The sequence below is a fragment of the Hippocampus bargibanti genome, linkage group LG04 (assembly GCF_051943395.1).
Source record: "Hippocampus bargibanti isolate YZ-2025 linkage group LG04, ASM5194339v1, whole genome shotgun sequence".
Lineage (NCBI taxonomy): Eukaryota > Metazoa > Chordata > Actinopteri > Syngnathiformes > Syngnathidae > Hippocampus > Hippocampus bargibanti.
This window is the reverse complement of record NC_142737.1, coordinates 31,678,440-31,696,910: the sequence shown is the minus strand read 5'-3', so window position 1 is coordinate 31,696,910 and position 18,471 is coordinate 31,678,440. Positions and strand designations below refer to the sequence as shown.

Below are 18,471 nucleotides of genomic sequence, written 5' to 3'. Positions count from 1 at the left end.
CTGGAAGTCAAACAACTTTCTCACTCCCTGCTCACGTGAAGAGCTTATTCTTTTTTTTTTGTCCTCTCCCAAATGTTTCTGTGGTGAAAGAACATGATGCTGTCTCTGTCTCGGCCTAATACACGTGAGCCCCACTACTGCGAGTGCTCATGTAATAGTAGAGGTTCTTGTTAAGTGACCTTGAGAGTTTTGAAAGGCACTTATAAATGAATACGTCTGTGTAATCTCTCAGTCGTACAGGAGTGGTCCATCGATGAGAAGGCTTCTTCAGCCGTCATCTGTACAAATTTGAAGGTTTCGGACATTTCGCCTCCTATCCAAGAGGCTTCGTCAGCCAACTAAAGTCTGACTGGTCGTATCGGCCCTATTTATATATCCCTAATGTCCGGACATGGCGGCGCCGGACACAGCTATGATAGGTCCCTACTCTCAGGTTGGGGGGAGCAGAGGACCACTCGCTGTGGCCCCACTGATTGTTGTTACATTCCTGACTAACGACTGGCCTATTTGCCCCACTCCCAGCGGTATCACCTCATCAGCATTACGAATGTTGCCTAACCTCTTTTGCTTAAGCAGGCTATTGTATGAACGATCCAAATTGAACCTCACCCCACCAGACCGGTTTAATGAAGGATTTAGTTGTTTGATGAGAATCGCTTCTTTTACCCCCCTTTCAAACCATCTATGTTCTTTCGCTAAGATTTTAACCTCATTGTCGTCAAATGAGTGGTTGCTAGCTTTTAGGTGCAAATGTACTGCCGATTGAGGCCCACTAGTATTATCCCTGCGATGTTGATAAAGTCTTTTTTTGAGAATTTGTTGAGTCTCCCCAATGTACTGCTCTTTACAATTTTCATTCTTACAATGTATTGAATAAACTACATTACTTTGTTTTTCATTTGGTAGCCTATCTTTTGGATGCACTAATTTTTGCCTTAACGTGTTTATCGGTTTGAAATAAGTAGGAATTTTGTGTTGCCAAAGGACTCTTTGTAATTTTTCAGAAACTCCTGCAATGTAAGGTACTGCTACTCCTCTCCTTTTTGTATCTTGAGAATTTTTGGTTTCATTCCCTATTCTTTCTTTCTGACATTTGTTGAATGACCACTGAGGGTACCCACAGTTAGTGAGTGCTCTCAACAATCAGTGGGGCCACAGGGAGTGGTACTCTGCTCCCTCCAACCTGAGAGTAGGGGACCTATCATAGCTGTGTCCGGCGGGGATATATAAATAGGGCCGATACGACCAGTCAGACTTTAGTTCGCTGACTAAGCCTCTTGGATAGGAGGCGAAACGTCCGAAACCTTCAAATTTGTACAGATGACGCCTGAAGAAACCTTCTCACTTATAAATGAAGTGTATTATTATTATTATTTTCGACCGACAACTCCAATAAGTTTTTAGGAGCTTTCTCAGAAGTTTGCGCATCACATGTCCCTTCGTTGTTAGATTTTACACCAAACACTTTATGGGAGAGGTTCTTCAGTAGATTCTCCATGAGGATCTATCAGAATTCCAACTCTTGCTAGGTTCTAACTGGCATGCTATGATGGACCCTGCGTGTCCAATGATCATGGATCTTATGGAAAACCTCCCAGAAAATGTCCGGTGGAACTTCTGATAGACTTTGCGATAAACCCTTTGGGATCATTTATGCAAAGTGCCATGAACGAAATCCCGTGTGGGGCCACTTACAAAACATGGTGACAAAATTCACCATAAGACGTCTGTTACAAGCTATCATTTAAACAATCGACGGCGCTGTTATTTGTGGAGTCCGTCAAAGAATTGACATCTAAAATAAAATAAAATGGTGGAGGTTGAGGTTCTGGTGGTTTTCATAAGACAACCTCTAAAATCACCACCTCTCAGAAACCCTAGAAAAGCTGTTACCAAACTCTAGGTTGGGTCCAACTTATTGTATGACAGAACCTCTTTGAGGAACCTCTTATCATATGAGAGAAGAACTCATCTCTCATCTCATCTCATTTTCCGTACCGCTTATTCCTCATTAGGGTCGCGGGGGGTGCTGGAGCCTATCTCAGTGTTGTCATATTATTTGTAATTTAGTTTTTTTGTTCTTTTGACTTCGCCAGAGTGGCCGCCTTTCCAGCAGCTCATGTATTTTGTTTTTCAACTTTCATTCCTTTCATCACTTTGCCGCTGTGAAATGTAAATTTCTCCACTGCGAGACTAATAAAGGCAAATCAAATTCAGTCCAATAGATAGCTAGCTAGCTAGATAGCCAGCTAGATAGCATCCAAATAGCTAGATAGCCATCTAGCCAGCTAGATAGCTAATAGAGAGCAAATAGATAGCACATAGATAGCTAGCTAGGTAGCCAGCCAGATAGCTAATATATAGCTAGATAGATAGCCACCTAGCCAGGCAGATAGCTAATAGACAGCAAATAGATAGCAACTAGATAGCATATAAATAGCTAAGTAGGTAGCCAGCTAGGTAGCCAGCTAGGTAGCCAGCTAGACAGCCATCTAGATAGCCAACCAGATAGCTAGATAGCCAGCTATCCGGCTAGATAGATAATAGACAGCTAATAGACAGAAAATACATAACTAGTGAGATAGCTATGTAGCCAGCTAGGTAGTCAGCTAGATAGCTAATAGCTAGCTATCTAGATAGCCATCTAGCCAGCTAGATAGCTAATAGAGAGCAAATAGATAGCACATAGATAGCTAGCTAGGTAGCCAGCCAGATAGCTAATATATAGCTAGATAGATAGCCACCTAGCCAGGCAGATAGCTAATAGACAGCAAATAGATAGCAACTAGATAGCATATAAATAGCTAAGTAGGTAGCCAGCTAGGTAGCCAGCTAGACAGCCATCTAGATAGCCAACCAGATAGCTAGATAGCCAGCTATCTGGCTAGATAGATAATAGACAGCTAATAGACAGAAAATATATAACTAGCGAGGTAGCTAGCTAGCTAGATAGCCAGCTAGCCAGCCAGATAGCTAATAGACAGCAATTAGATAGAAAATACAGTAAAGTCTCGTTATATCGCTATTCAAGGGAGTCCGAAAAAATATCGATATAACCGGGACTATCGATATATCCGACCCTGTTTGCATGTAATTTTCTCCGTGCGTGCATAGAAATAGTATCGATATAACCGGGACTATCGATATATCCGATATCGATATAACGAGACTTTACTGTACATAGCTAGCTAGGTAGCCAGCTAGGTAGTCTGCTAGATAGCTAATAGCTAGCAAGCTAGATAGCCAAATAGCCTGCCAGATAGCTAATAGACAGAAAATAGACAGCAACTAGATAGCAAATAAATAGCTAAGTAGGTAGGCAGCTAGGGAGCCAGCTCGATAGCCAGCTAGATAGCCAGTCAGAGCTAGATAGCGAATAGACAGCTAATAGACAGAATATACATAACTCGCTTGGTAGCCAGCTAGATAGCTAATATAAAGCAAATTAATAGCAACTTAGTGGGAATTCTTCCTTAGGTTATGCCATCTTAGATATTTAGCTCCTCTTTGAGGTTCGTCTGTGTAAGCTCTCAGTCGTACAGGAGTGGTCCATCGATGAGAAGGTTTCTTCAGCCGTCATCTGTACAAATTTGAAACAAACAAACAAACAACCTCTTTGAGGTTGTTTTACAAGGGCTTTCGAGGAATGTACAAGGCTGTAAAATGGCGCTATCAGGCGCCAAGCATGGCGCGTGAACGCCATATCGGGGCCTTCAGAGCTAGGCGGCGTTCGCTCAGGTTCTTGTTGCTCTTGGCCCGTTTTCAGCCACGTCTAGGCAGAGTACTATTGTGGGAAGTCTGGGACTTGTCCGGGGGGAGGAAGCAGCGAGGTGTGAAGGCCACATCCACGGCCCGCCGCAGACTTTGGGTCCCGTTTAGGAGTTCCAGAAAATGAAAAAGGGGGGGAAACGCCTGCTGACTCAGGAAGAAGAGGAGGAGGTAGAGGGATGCGAGGAGCACACACCTTACCTCCTTGCGCCCTCCCTCCCTTCCATCCTTTCTTGCTTCCACACTGGCGTCTCCTCATTCGGCGGCAGACACGCGCGACGCAACACCGGTGGTTGCGCGTGCACGTGCGTAAGGGCTCGCAAAGCACGTAGACGCACACTGAGCGGCATCCTCAACACAAAGTCAGACGCCCTTGGACTGCAAAAGGGGGAGGTGAGTGTGTATCCCCATGTCAAGCCTGTTGTGTGTGTGTGAGTGCGTGTCTGTGCGTGTTTTGTGTGTGGGTGCACACAGGCGTGTTGCATCAGACCAAAACAAAGCCACAAAACTCTACTCTGTGATTCTAAGTGTGCGTTACTGTGCATCAACAGCCAATTAGGGTTCCTGTTTGTTTGTGTTTTTCTGAGAGGTTCTACCAAAGCTTCTCCGAGAGTTTGAGCCAGACATTGCCTTTCGGGATTGTTCATCAACTCTCCTCTCAATCCATTATGAGTTGTACAAGAGGTTTTATGGAAGGTTCTACCGTAGGTACTTTGAGACCTTCCACTAGACCAGGGGTGTCCAAAGTCGGTCCTCGAGGGCCGCTGTCCTGCCTATTTTCCAGCACTTCTAGGAGCAACACACCTGATTCAAATGATCAGCTCATCAGCCAGCTCTGAAGCAGCATCAAAATGGTCCTGATGATTTGATTCAGGTGCGTTGCTCCTGGGAGAGCTGGAAAACAGGCAGGCCGGCTGCCCTCGAGGACTGACTTTGGACACCCCTGCACTAGACGTTTTTAAGGGCGCTTTCCACGGGTGATGTCAGTAGCACTGTTTGACGTCGCCTGCAGGGTCTGCCAGAATTTCTTCTTTGATGGGTTCCAACTTCCATGGAGAAGTTCTTCCCGGGTATTGTTGTCATTCTGACGTCTGAAGCTGCACGTGAGGTTTTATGACATGTCTACCGTAGGTACTTTGAGAGCTTTCACCAGAAGTTTTTAAGGGCGCTTTCCACAGGTGATGTCAGAAGCACTGTTTGACATCCTCTGTAGGGTCTGCCAGAATTTCTTTTTTAATGGTTCCAACTTCTATGGAGAATTTCTGCCAGGGTATTGTTTTGTAATCTCTCGGAATGTCCCTTAATTATTCTACAAAGACTGTCTTGTCATTCCGACGTCTGAAGTTGAGCGTGAAGTTTTAAGACAGGTTCTACCATAGGTTCTTTGAGAGCTTTCACTAGATGTTTTTAAGGATGCTTTGCACGACGGTGATGTCAGTAGAACTGTTTGACATCGTCTGTAGGGTCCGCCAGATTTTCTTCTTTTATGGGTTCCTACTTCCATGGGGAACTTCTGCCAGAGTATTGTTTTGTATTCTCTCGGAGTGCCCCTTCATTATTCTAAGAAGACTATCTTGTAATTCCGACGTCTGAAGTTGCACATGAGGTTTTAAGACAGGTTCTACCGTAAGCTTATTGAGAGCTTTCTCCAGACGCTGTTAAGGACGCTTTCCACGGGTGACGTCAGTTGAACTTTGACACCCTCTGTAGTGTCCGCCAGAATTTATTCTTCTACGGGTTCCAACTTCCATGGGGAAGTTCTGCCCTGGTATTGTTTTGTATTCTCTCAGAGTGTCCCTTAATTATTCTCCAAAGTCTGTCTTGTCATTTCGACATCTGAAGTTGCACGTGAGGTTTTAAGACAGGTTCTACCGTAGGTTCTTTGAGACCTTTCACCAGAGGTTTTTAAGGGTGCTTCCACAGGACCTGTTATAGGGTCCATCCACCACAACCTCAACCATTGATTGCATAGTTACATATGTCAGACATAACTTCTTGGAATGGTACTACCAAAGTACTTTTAGGTCGTTTTATAGGTTCTACTACATTCTTTCTGAGATTTCATAATCATGGTCCTTTATGGTCCAGATGTTTGGAAATGTTGCAGTGTAGACTTACGGCTCTTGCACAGGTCCCATCCTTCTAATGTTTTGTGGAAAATTATTTTTAATTTTCCGCTACAAATGTCACAATTTCTACTATTCCTTCTATTGAAGAGATTTTTTTGTCAGAGGTTGCTTGAATCTCTTTGTAGGGTCCGTCAGAAGTTCTTTTTGAGGTTCCGCTAAAGTACGCTTAGCTCTTTCTGAAGCTTTCTCATAGGATCCATCAGAAAATTTAACGTTAGCCTCAGTCGCCACTTCGAGAACAAAACTTGTGTCGCGCTAACAGCAAGACTGGCTTGTGTTTGTGACACTGGCCAAGTTAGCATGTTAGCTAGCATAATGTGCTTTCGTCCACGTGGATCCGACAAAGGATCTGTGTTTGTGTGTGTCCATGTGTGCAGGCACTGAGACTGCCGGCGTTGCAATAACAAGACAGAGTGTGGCCCCTGGGGGCCCGTCAAGACTGTTTACTTTAGTCTTAGCGTGCTTGTGGTTGTGTGGGAGAGAGAGGGGGCCTGGGGGAAACCACATCACTTGGTGCAACACCTGTTAGCTTGCTTTGAAAGACCGTTCTGGTGGGGCGAGGGGGCCGAGTGCCGACAACCTTTGTTCATGTTCCTGTCACGCTAAAAACTTGGAGTGTCAGCTTAGCATCAACCGAGAAACAACCATCACATGCTGGCACCACATTGTTAGCTTCTTTGCTAATGTTAATTTATCTGCGATTGACCGGCAACCAGTTTGATGTTTCCCCCCAAAAAAACGATGGGCTAGATTCCAGCACACCCTGCGTCCCTTTCGAGGCGAAACGAGTCCAAAGGATGGATGTTTATCAATATGGACGTCACGCTAACAAGAATATTTGCTCATAATGGCGCCATGCTAACCTTAGCTTGTTATTGTTTTGGTTTACTTTTGTTGCGCAAGTGTAAACAGAAGCAGAATTCACTTTCACTTTTCGCTGCGTGGTTACCCAACAAGCTAAACATACACTGGCGATCGTCTTGTTAGCTTGTCAATCATAAACAAAAGACCTGTTGAAGCGATAGGAGTTAGTTTGCTTTGGGTGGCCATTCACCTCAGGGTCCACTTCATTTTACCGTCAGTATCACCAACCTTTGCTCGTGTTCCCGTCATGATAGCAACTTTAGCTTTTTCATCTTAATAATAATAATAATAATAATAATAATAATAATAATAATAATACATTTAATTTATATGTGCCTTTAAAAACTCTCAAGCTTACTTCACAAGATAAGTTTTTCTGTGGGTGAGCTGGGACACTCACACGCGCCAGCGTTCACTCAACCCAGAAGTAACTCAAATAGATAGAAAACTAGCTAGCTAACAGCTAACTAGCTAGGGAGCTAGGAAGCTAGCTAGATAGCTAATAGATAGCCAGCTAGCTAGATAGCTAGCAATCCAGCTATATAGCTATCTAGTCAGCTAACAGATAGCAAATAGATCACAGATAGCTATCTTGCATTTAGTCCTTCTCATCCAAACATCAAGTAGACTCTTGGAAATCCCGATCTTCAGACAACTATCACATGTTGCCATCACGTTAGCATTTTTAAAATAACATTACTTAATCTGCGATCGGCCGGCTACCGGTTTACCGTGTTTAAATATCACTGGGATAGCGGCCAGCACGCCCTGGAACTTTGATGAGGACAATCGGATGGATGGATAAATTAGATGTTCATTAATTAGGGTGTCATGCTAACACAAATATAATAATAATAATGCATTTTATTTATAAGCGCCTTTCAAAACTCTCAAGGTCACCTAACAGTTCCAGGATAGTTTTTTTTGTGGGTGAGCAGCGGCAACCACACGCGCCAGCGTTCACTCAACTCGAAAGTAATTCAAATAGGTAGAAAGTTAGCTCGCTAATAGAGAATTATCTAGCTATACAGCTATATAGCTAATAGATAGCCAGCTAGAGAGCTAGCCAGCAAGCCAGCCAGATAGCTAGCGAGACAGACAGCCAGATAGCTAGCCGGACAGCTAGTGAGCTAGCTGGATGCCTGGTTAGCAGTGACGTGTGGTGAGTTTCATGGCTGGTGAGGCACTGACGTCATCACAGTCAGATTTACAAACATAGGAACTCCACAGAGTAGCTTATTCACCATTTGATTGGCAACAGTTAACATGTTTTGCTTAAAATGTTATGTCAGCATTCCTTATATACTGTATACAAACTCTAGCATAGAAAAAAAAGAATGAAAAAAACGTTATCGTGTTACCTTTACTTATAAATGAAGTCCTAGTCTCTTTGTCTCAATGGAGATCACTGCCAGTGAAGAAAGTCGTCCTTGATCAGTCCTGTTCCGACTGTATGTTTTCAGTCTTGTGCTGAGTGAGAATGACCGCTCCACTGATGCTGTAGTAGATGGAACAGTGAGCACGAGCTGGAGCAACTTTGTTGCTTCAGGAATAGTTTCAATGAGATCCTTCTTGGCCAAAAAGCTGAGAAGCTTTCCAGGAGATTTACATTCATGCCTCAACGTTTGTGAGCTACATACTCACCGCGCGTCTCCACTTAGTATTTGAACGGTAAATGCGAAAATTCAGCGATTTTGAAAAAACATCCACAAATGGTGAAGTTAAATGGAAAAGAACATTAAAGTACAAATCACTAAATAAATATAACTGTTTAATTTATTTTGTCATTTGATATTTCCATGATGACAGGTAAGGCATAGCCTCACCTGCCTCCCCTGACTGCACGTTATTGCTAGTTAGGTAGCTAACACAAAAAAGTACTTATTAATATTAGCTCATCTTGCCGCCATGCTAGCGTTAGCTTGATTTTTTTTCCAAGTGTAAACAGAAGCAGAATTCACTTTCACTGTGTTGTTACCCAACACGCTAAACATGAACTCGTATCGACCCGACAGATTGCTGTCAACATCAGTGTCACCAAGCTCCGCTAATGTTCCCGTCATGCTAGCAATTTGTGCTTCTACTCCGGTCATACTAGTAGCAACCATCAAACAACATGCCGCCGTCACAACATTTTCCAATGTCAACTTATTTTGGTGTCATGCTAACAACATTATTAGCTCATGTTTTTTTATTTTGTCCACCAGGATGCGCGTGCGTTCCAGGGGAACGTTTGGTGAGACCGCCGTGGTCCTGCTGGCTGTCCTCACACTGATGATGTCCGTAGGACGTCTCGCTACCACGGCCATTGCACCGCTGCAGGTGAAGCACCCGCACAAGACACACTTAGAGATCACCCCAACATCTTCCCGTTGACTTTTGGCCGTCCCTTTCGAGGGCTTGCTCTCGTATTTCCTCTTGTTCTCCTTAAGCACGTAGACCGCTTGGGCGACGAGGGGCGCTGTCTGCCGGCCCCCCCTGCCCCCGGTACCCCGCTGCCCCTCCTCAAATTCCAGCAGGTTTGATGGCTCCCGCCACTGCACATGGGGAATGTTTAGAAAGTGCCGGATCAGCACTTTTTGGGACGTTCATAACAATGCTCTTTCACTGAATTATGATTGGTTGGCATGCTCACACTGGCGACAGGGTCTTCTTTTGGCCCTGACAAATTAGCCCAGGAATTCCATTTGGACAAGAATTCTCATGGAAAAAAAACTGTCATGGTCCAAAAACCGCCAAGTTCCACAAACTCAGGGTTGTTTAGTGCCTACCTATATTACCTGGTACAGTGATAACTGAGCTTACGAACCTAATTGGTTCAAAAAAAGTGTGTGTAAGGCGAAAAGTTCATCTGCCAAACATTCATTTCCCATAAGAAACCATTAAAATGAGAATAATCCATTCCCAGGTCCCCATAAAACATAATGTTCTACTAAATAAGCCTTAGAACTCCACAAAATACACCATATTTTATGAATAATAAATGTGCTATTGTATTGTAATGAAAGAAATAAACTGTAGTGTATAATAAAGTCGTTTTATTGACCTTTGTGATGGTCGTTGATGTAGTTGCCTCTTGATGATATCCGAGTGAAGTTGCTGTGCTTTCTCGGCGATGATACCCTCACTCACACGGTCCCCTGCTAGCTGATTTTCGTGAATCCAAATCAACAGAAGTTTTTCAACCTCTTCTATTGCCTGAGACCATTGCTTAGACAACACAGAAACACCCTTAGCCACACGTAACAATGGTCAACTTAGCATACTGTTACTGGGACGCTAAGTCACACAAACGCACACCTTGTTCGTGTTTTTAGATTTTTAGTTTTCCCCCTTCTGCTCGACCGTAATTTTCTTTTGTGTCCTCTTCGGCTGGTGGGGTCTTTTTTGGTCCCATAATAGCAAAAGTACTCCGCTCAATAATAAAACGTCTGCACTCAAAGGGGGTGTGGAAAACTAGTCCGCCAGCCACAGTGGCGCTGTGTGGTTTGGTTCGTCCGCCAAAAACTAATTCGTTAGCCTAGACTATATTCTCGTGAATTTAATGTTCGTAAGGTGAAAAGTTCGTGAGCTAAAGCGTTCGTAAGATGAGGTATCACTGTACTTTAAAACTACAAAGGCTCTTGGATTTCACAAAACTTCATACAGGTACTGGACCCCTTCGGAAATCCAAATCCAACAATGCATCTTAAGTTCCACCGATCATCACGTTTTGATTGTCGGACATACGTGTGCGCAGGAGGAAGGCGGCGTGGCCTCCAACAGTCTGGAGGAGCTTCAGGTGACGGCGTTCTGGTGGGGCGAGTGGGCCAAGTGGACGGCGTGCACGCGAACCTGTGGTGGAGGCGTCAAGTCACAGGAGAGGCACTGCCTCAAACAAAGGTCACGAGAAGCTCCCGTCCGTGACACTGCGCCACGACAAAGGACCTGAGTTCTCTCGTTAATGTTGTTCACGTGTGCCTTTTGGTGTCCAAAGAAAGAAAGTTGCCGTGTTCAAGGACAACATGACATGCTCGGGAATGTCCAAGCGATACCACCTGTGCAACACGGAAGTCAGTCACTCAAACACGGACAGGGCGCTCAAGGAACATCCGGCCCGATGCCGACTGTCACGTTTTGCCGCTTTGCCAGGACTGTCCGGCCAGCGGCCGAAGTTTCCGCGAGGAGCAGTGCTGGTCTTTCAACTCGCAGCTCTACAGTGGCCGCAGCTACCAGTGGAAACCTCTCTATCCGGGTATCACGGGTTTGGTCTTACTCGGTCGTCAGGTTGGAAAGCCGCAAACTCGCTGTTGAGGTTCAAACGGGGGTTCGAAACCCAAGGAAACATTTTAATGGGTTCCCCAAAAATTATAACGAGGACCACGAGGAAACCGTAACTACAATATTTGACACCCTTGATCTACGGGGTTGGGTCTTTCAGATCTGGAAACAACAGAAACCCCCGGTGGGATAAACCATGTTGCCGGGCCAAATTCTAAAGTCAGCTGAATTACATGTAGTTTATACACCCTTAGTCTAAGGGTTCGGGTTTTCAGATCTGGAAAGAACAGAAACCCCTGGTGGGAAATATCATGTGGCCTGGCCAAACCCTAAAACGCGCTAAATCACATATACGTGTAGATTTGACACCCTTAATCTACGGGTTCGGGTCTTTCAGATCTGGAAATAACAGGAACCCCTCGTGGGAAAAATCACGCTTGGCCAAATCCTAAAATCCGCCGAATCACATTTAGTTCTTCTCAATTCAAACAATTTGCCTTTGCGATGCGTTCGTTCTTATTAAATTTAACCTTCACGTTTGGATACAGACGACTACGTGCACATCTCCAGCAACCCGTGCGATCTCCACTGCACTACTGCAGACGGCCAGCGTCAGCTGATGGTGGCAGCGCGCGATGGCACGTCGTGTAAATACAGCAGCTACCGCGGCGTCTGCGTGGACGGTAAGTGCGAGGTGAGTCCGCAACCGGCCAAGATTTCAACGCAGGGGTCAAGATTCTCTGAAGGTGTCAGAGTCATTGATCAGTTTTAATTGATGTCTCCCAGCCAATCGGATGCGACGGCGTTCTCTTCTCATCTAACACGCTGGACAAATGTGGCGTGTGCCAGGGCGACGGCAGCAGCTGCAGCAGGGTCACTGGGAATTTCCGCCGCGGAGCCACGACGCTTGGTGAGTGCGCTAATGCCGTCCGCTAGGCACGTCGTCGTTTTTGAACGCCACTTCTCAAGTCCCAGTCTCCACAGTCCCCCGCCATTGCTCGGGTGTCTTGCTGCCGCCGAGACCCCTTAGACCACTTTCCTATCTCCTGATTTCACAGGCTACGCCTTTGTCACGCAAATCCCAGAAGGATCATGGGACATCCAGGTCATCGAAAGGAAAAAATCCGCTGACGTTCTCGGTCAGTCATTGGCTGACAGCCGGCGCGTAAGTTTCTAGGCTCGGACAAAAAGCAAAAGAAAAAGCCACACCCGCTTCCTTCTTGCAGCCGTGACTGACCTGGCTGGGAACTTCTTCTTTAACGGCGCTTACAAAGTGGACAGCCCTCAGAACTTCCATGTGGCCGGTACCGTCTTCAAGTACCGCCGCCCCATGGACATCTATGAAACGGGCATTGAGTACATCGTCGCCAAGGGGCCCCTGGACCAGCCCATCAACATCCTGGTACCTTGTTCAGTGCTACAAATGAGAGTTAGAAGTAGGGTTGGATTTCACACCTGGTTTTGGGCTTCATAGTCAAGGTTAAGGACATGGTTAAGGTCTCCGATGAGGGAGAGTTTTAAGAAGGTTGAAATCAGGATTAGGGTTTCAATATCAGGGGAAGCTTCGGTTAAGGTTACAAACTGGGGTTTAAAGGACAACCGAGTTTTGTCCATAATTTGTAAAATGGCTTCAAATGACTTCTACTGGGCGTATGTTAACAAGATTCCACCGCATATAGCTATATTTTACGTTTTAAGACTCGCGCTGAACATTCAGGAAGTCTTGTTTTTGAGTTGGTGACGAGTCCGTACGTGACGTCAGAAAAGGACCGCCTCCTCACCGTAAAAAAGACGCATTGTAGTGCTTAGCATCGTAGCGTCTTTCCATCACATCACTGTTTTTTTAAACCATGTCTTACACCCAAAAGCCGCCAGCAGAGGGAGGCAAATTCCATGGAAAGATAGTATCAGCCTGTGGAAACGAGCTGATTCATTCCTCACCGGAGCTGGTCGCCATTTTTCTGCCTCTTCTTGGGTGAGACATTTCCCCCCGGCCCATTTGCCTCAAAATGGCCCACTAAATTATTTAATTGATTGCAAACATGTATGCTTTGCTCATCAGGACTATTTGAATCATATTCATAACTGGATGTGTAACAAGAAAGCATATTCTCCGATTCTGAAGCCATTGTTTTGATTCACAAGCAATGCAAGACGTCTTGGCGTGACGTCACGAAAGGGGGGCGGGACTTTCTGAAAATGCCCAAATCGCAGCTCAATTTTTTGCAGATTTTGGACACTTTAAGTCATTTTTATTGGTGTTTTGCATTTGACTAAAAATATCATATTGCATGTTTTGGGTATTTTAGATGCTATAAAACGTTTTTCTGGTGTCAGTTAAAAAACTAAAAAGTGACGTCGGTTGTCCTTTAAAGCTTTGTTGATATTCTCAAAATATTGGCTTCGGGCAAAGATTAGGGTTTCAAAATAGGGCTTCAATTAATTTTAGCTCAGGTTTAAGTCCTGGAGATGGCCTTGAGAAGGAAATGACAAAGTGAGGGTTGGGTTTTCAAAACCGGGTTTGCATGTTTTCCAACTCTCACGGTTGTAACACACCTGATTCCAATGTGCAGGTTCAATATCTATCTCTATCTATCTCTCTCTATCTCTCTCTCCCTCTCTCTCTTTCTCTCTCTCTCTCTCTCTCTCTCTCTCTCACACTCTCTCTATCTATCTCTCTATCTCTCTCTTTCTCTATATCTCTCCTTTCTCTCTCTCTCTCTCTCTCTCTCTCTCTCTCTCTCTCTCTCTCTCTCTCTCTCTCTCTATCTATCTATCTATCTATCTATCTATCTATCTATCTATCTATCTATCTATCTATCTATCTATCTATCTATCTATCTATCTCTCTCTCTATCTGTCTATATCTATCTATCTATCTCTCTCTCTCTATCTGTCTATATCTATCTATCTCTCTCTATCTCTCCCTATCTCTCTCTCTCTATCTATCTCGCTATTTCTCTCTCTATCTCTCTATCTCGCTATCTATCTCTATATATCTCTCTCTATTTCTCTAACTCTCTCTATCTCTATCTCTATCTATCTCTATCTCTATCTCTATCTCTCTCTATCTCTCTATGCCTCTATCTCTCTACCTCTATCTCTACCTCTACCTCTACTCTATCCTCTCTATCTCTACCCTCTCTATCTCTCTATCTCTACCTCGACCTCTACCTCTACCTCCATCTCTCTACCTCTATCTCTCTCTCTCTCTCTCTCTCTCTCTCTCTCTCTCTCTCTCTCTCTCTCTCTCTCTCTCTCTCTATCTCTCGATCTCTATCTCTCTCTACCTCTATCTCTGTACCTCTATCTTTCTACCTCTATCTCTCTACCTCTCTCTCTATCTCTATCTCTATCTCTATCTCTATCTCTCGATCTCTATTTCTATTTCTATCTCAATCTCTCGATCTCTATCTCTATCTCTATCTCTATCTCTCGATCTCTATCTCTCTATCTCTATCTCTATCTCTATCTCTATCTCTATCTCTATCTCTATCTCTATCTCTATCTCTATCTCTCGATCTCTATCTCTATCTCTATCTCTCGATCTCTATCTCTATCTCTCTATCTCTATCTCTATCTCTATCTCTCTCTCTCTCTCTCACTCTCTACCTATCTCTCTCTCTACCTATCTCTCTCTATCTATCTCTCTATCTATCTCTATATCTCGCTCACTACTGACGATGGCACACTACTGACGATTTGTCCCAAATTCACAACCTCCCATCCCTGAGGCACAGCTCCCACACCACTCTCAACATCAAGGCGAATCTCATGTGAGGACCATCCATTGGCACAAATGGACAGAATAACATCACGTCCAGTGTTTCATGATTCTTCTCAAAATACTGGCTTCGGGCAAAGATTAGGGTTTCAAAATAGGGCTTCAATTAATTTTAGCTCAGGCTTAAGTCCTGGAGAAGGCCTTGAGAAGGAAATGACAAAGTGAGGGTTGGGTTTTCAAAACCGGGTTTGCATGTTTTCCAACTCTCACGGTTGTAACACACCTGATTCCAATGTGCAGGTTCAATATCAGGCTTCCAGAGACCTTGCTGATGATCTGATCAATACGTACGGAAAACATGCAGGATAACGGCCCTCCAGAACTGGGATTACCCACGCCGGGTTTAAAGAAAAAGCTCCAATCAGGGCGTTAGGGTTTCAAGCTTGGACATGTCCTTCTAGGTGTGGAATCAGAACGGCCGTACTCCATACATCACGTATGAGTACACAGTCCTGAGAGACTCCCTGCCAGCTGTGCCGCCGCCGCCCATCTACACGGGCGTCGACAGCTCGATGGAGACCGGACCCTTGCCGGCACCCAATGCCAGCCGCTATGACGGGGTGCACCGTACGGAGGGCGACGAGCAGCAGGAGACCAACGAAGTCTATGATGAGACCGCGCACATACACTGTGACAGCGATACACACTATGCAGGTGTATACATACACATGTGGATGGTACTTGTGCAACACGTGGGTGGTACTTGCGCACACATAAGAATATCAGACGCAGAGGACCACCCCCTCAGGAATGAAGGGTAGGGCAACTTGTGTGGGGAAGTACCCCCACATCTCACTTGTCTCTTTAACACTTTCCGTCCTGGCCCACCAGAGAGCAACGGCAGTCACGCCAAGAGCACCGCCAACCCGATACCCGTCGACGTGCCCCTGGCCCCCGAGGCAGACGCCCCCAACCTCATCTGGAGGGTTCTTCTGGAAGAACGAGTGGGCCCAGATGAGCTGCTCATAAATATTTCCACCAACCAGCTGCAGGAATCGGAAGGAGATGACTTGTTCTCGGCCGAGATGGACCTCAGTGACCTGGACTCCGACGGACCGCGCGGACGCAACCGGACTCTGCAGTTCACACTCGGACGTAAACGCAACGACAGCGCCGCAGACGTACTCTACAATAACAAGACACTGTATGCCATGGCTAGGGCCGGCGTCCGCGCCAACAGAACCAGGTAATGCACCACAATGTGGTCATAGACCAGTCAGGTCACTCGACGGACAGAACCAAGGAAAATAAGTGCTTCAACAGAACCAGGTACCAGAATAGGACAGAACCGGGTTTTGAAACAGGACTAAAACATTACCAAAACAAACACAGGTACCTCAACCAAAACGGATAATCCTACATGAACCGGCACTTAGACATAAGTAGGTACATCGATGAGAAGGTTTCTTCAGCCGTCATCTGTACATTTTGAAGGTGTCAGACGTTTCACCTCCTATCCAAGAGGCTTCGTCAGCGAACTAAAGTCTGACTGGTCGTATCGGCCCTATTTATATATCCCTAATGTCCGGACATGGCGGCGCCGGACACAGCTATGATAGGTCCCTACTCTCAGGCTGGGGGGAGCAGAGGACCACTCCCTGTGGCCCCACTGATTGTTCCTACATTCCTGACTAACGACTGGCCTATTTGCCCCACTCCCCACTGACAGTAGGGACCTATTATAGCTGTGTCCGGCGCCGCCATGTCCGGACATTAGGGATATATAAATAGGGCCGATACGACCAGTCAGACTTTAGTTCGCTGACGAAGCCTCTTGGATAGGAGGCGAAACGTCCGACAACTTCAAAAAGTACAGATGACAGCTGAAGAAACCTTATCATCGATGGACCACTCCTGTACGACTGAGAGCTTACACAGAAATAAGTAGGTACAGAAACAAATTCGATAAACTGAACAGAAGTGGTAACGTAACAGAACCGGGTTCTAGCCTGAAACAAACCCCAATGATGAAAGAGAACCAAGTAAGCCCAGCAACAGAACCAGGTAATGGAACAAAGTTAGTAGCAACAGAAGCAGTTAGTCAGACAGAACAAGGTATTGAAACAGATCAAAACAGAACATACTTTTGGAAGGAAACCAGGAAATACACGGTTGCTTTTTCAGAGTCTGTCTCATTTCACGTGGCACCTAAAATCTAGCTAGGTTTACGAAGGATGGGCCATTCCATAGGGGGAACCCACGGCACTACCAGAAGAACCTGAAGATGAGTCCAGCCGACATGTACCGCTGGAAGCTTTCTTCCCAGGAGCCATGCAGCATTACCTGCTCCATTGGTACCCCATCCCAAGCCGCTGCCTTCTTGCAAATCTGGACCAGGACTTTGTCCACGTGTCTCCAGCGATGACGGCTGATCTCTTTTAGGCGTGTCCACGTCCTTTGTCACGTGCATCCGCTACGATGGCGCTGAGGTGCATGACATGTACTGTGATGCGCTGACCCGACCAGAGCCCGTCCACGACTTCTGCATTGGGCGGGAGTGTCAGCCCAGGTACGCTACTGACAAGCCCAAGATGTTGTACACGGACCCACAAAATTGATTGTCGATGATTCTCTGGATCCCCCTCAGGTGGGAGGCCAGCAGCTGGAGCGAGTGCTCGCGGACCTGTGGTGAAGGATTCCAGTTCCGGCAGGTCCGATGCTGGAAGATGCTGTCACCCGGCTTGGACAGCTCCGTCTATAGTGACTTGTGCACCGTGGCCGACCTGGAGAGACCTGTGGAGAGGCGTCCTTGCAAGAGTCCCGCTTGTGGCCCACAGTGGGAGGTGGCCGAGTGGACTGAGGTACGCCGCCTTCTACTATCTCCAAATGTTCACGGTGTGTCTTAGTTTTTGACATAATGTGGACAACAAAAACTGATTTTGGTGACCTCAAAATTAATTTTGGCTGTTTACAAGACACGTTAGCACAAAGTTAATCATTGGCAAGATTAGCGAGAGCAAAATGCTAACGCGTCTTTCCCTACTTCATCTCTCTATCTCTTTGTTTCGATGTGACCGTGGCTATATTGATATATACATATTACAAGATGGCGGCGCGTGAACACACAACGGCTCCTCTCCCGGCAAATTGGCGTTTTCGTGTTCATGTTTGTTAAAGTCATTATAGTGCCTTGCACGCTGGGTCCGAGAGGACAGTAATTTCATCTGTGCTGTATGTCATGCGTATTAGCATATTTGACAATAAAGCTGACTTTGACTTTGATATTGGGCACTGAGGCGTAATCATGGCAAAAAGAGGTGGGTGCTAACGTGCTAACATGCGCTGGTCCAGTGTTCTGCCAAGTGTGGCCGAAGAGATCAGGTCACCCGGGACGTCCGCTGCTCTGACGAAAGCCACCCGTGTGACCCGGCAACCAGACCGCCCAGCATGAAAAACTGCACGGGCCTTCCCTGTGAACGCCACTGGACCGTTTCTGAGTGGGGGCCAGTGAGTGACGCCAGCATGAATCAAAAACCTCACGGTGAGGCGGCATTCAATTTTGAGCCTTCCTGTTCCTAGTGCTCGGGCCCGTGCCCGCACGGCAGGATGGTACGCCACGTGTACTGCAAGACCCCGGATGGCCGCGTGGTGGCCGAAGACCAGTGTACCGGTGACGAGAAACCGCTCAGTCTCCAGCCCTGTGGAGAGAGGGATTGCCCAGCCCAC

General features: G+C 46.0%; 1 protein-coding gene across 2 annotated transcripts in view; it reads left to right on the top strand.

Moving 5' to 3' along the window:
* Positions 1-4,037: 4,037 nt before the first annotated feature.
* adamtsl2 (ADAMTS like 2) overlaps positions 4,038-18,471 on the top strand; it is an 18,768-nt gene continuing 4,334 nt past the window's right edge. The window contains exons 1-16 of one of the 2 annotated variants that reach the window (XM_088995158.1): positions 4,038-4,161; positions 8,969-9,083; positions 10,501-10,643; positions 10,738-10,813; positions 10,893-10,995; positions 11,570-11,715; positions 11,808-11,931; positions 12,080-12,160; positions 12,248-12,423; positions 15,207-15,459; positions 15,637-15,991; positions 16,996-17,099; positions 17,188-17,314; positions 17,393-17,606; positions 18,097-18,252; positions 18,325-18,471. The exon at positions 18,325-18,471 is cut by the window's right edge and continues 24 nt beyond it. In XM_088995158.1, the coding sequence (XP_088851284.1) occupies positions 8,970-9,083; positions 10,501-10,643; positions 10,738-10,813; positions 10,893-10,995; positions 11,570-11,715; positions 11,808-11,931; positions 12,080-12,160; positions 12,248-12,423; positions 15,207-15,459; positions 15,637-15,991; positions 16,996-17,099; positions 17,188-17,314; positions 17,393-17,606; positions 18,097-18,252; positions 18,325-18,471 (2,319 nt within the window). In that variant the 5' untranslated portion in view covers positions 4,038-4,161; position 8,969. Of the gene's footprint in view, positions 4,162-8,900; positions 9,084-10,500; positions 10,644-10,737; positions 10,814-10,892; positions 10,996-11,569; positions 11,716-11,807; positions 11,932-12,079; positions 12,161-12,247; positions 12,424-15,206; positions 15,460-15,636; positions 15,992-16,995; positions 17,100-17,187; positions 17,315-17,392; positions 17,607-18,096; positions 18,253-18,324 lie in introns of those variants that run through there. The other variant, XM_088995159.1, reaches the window with a different exon arrangement.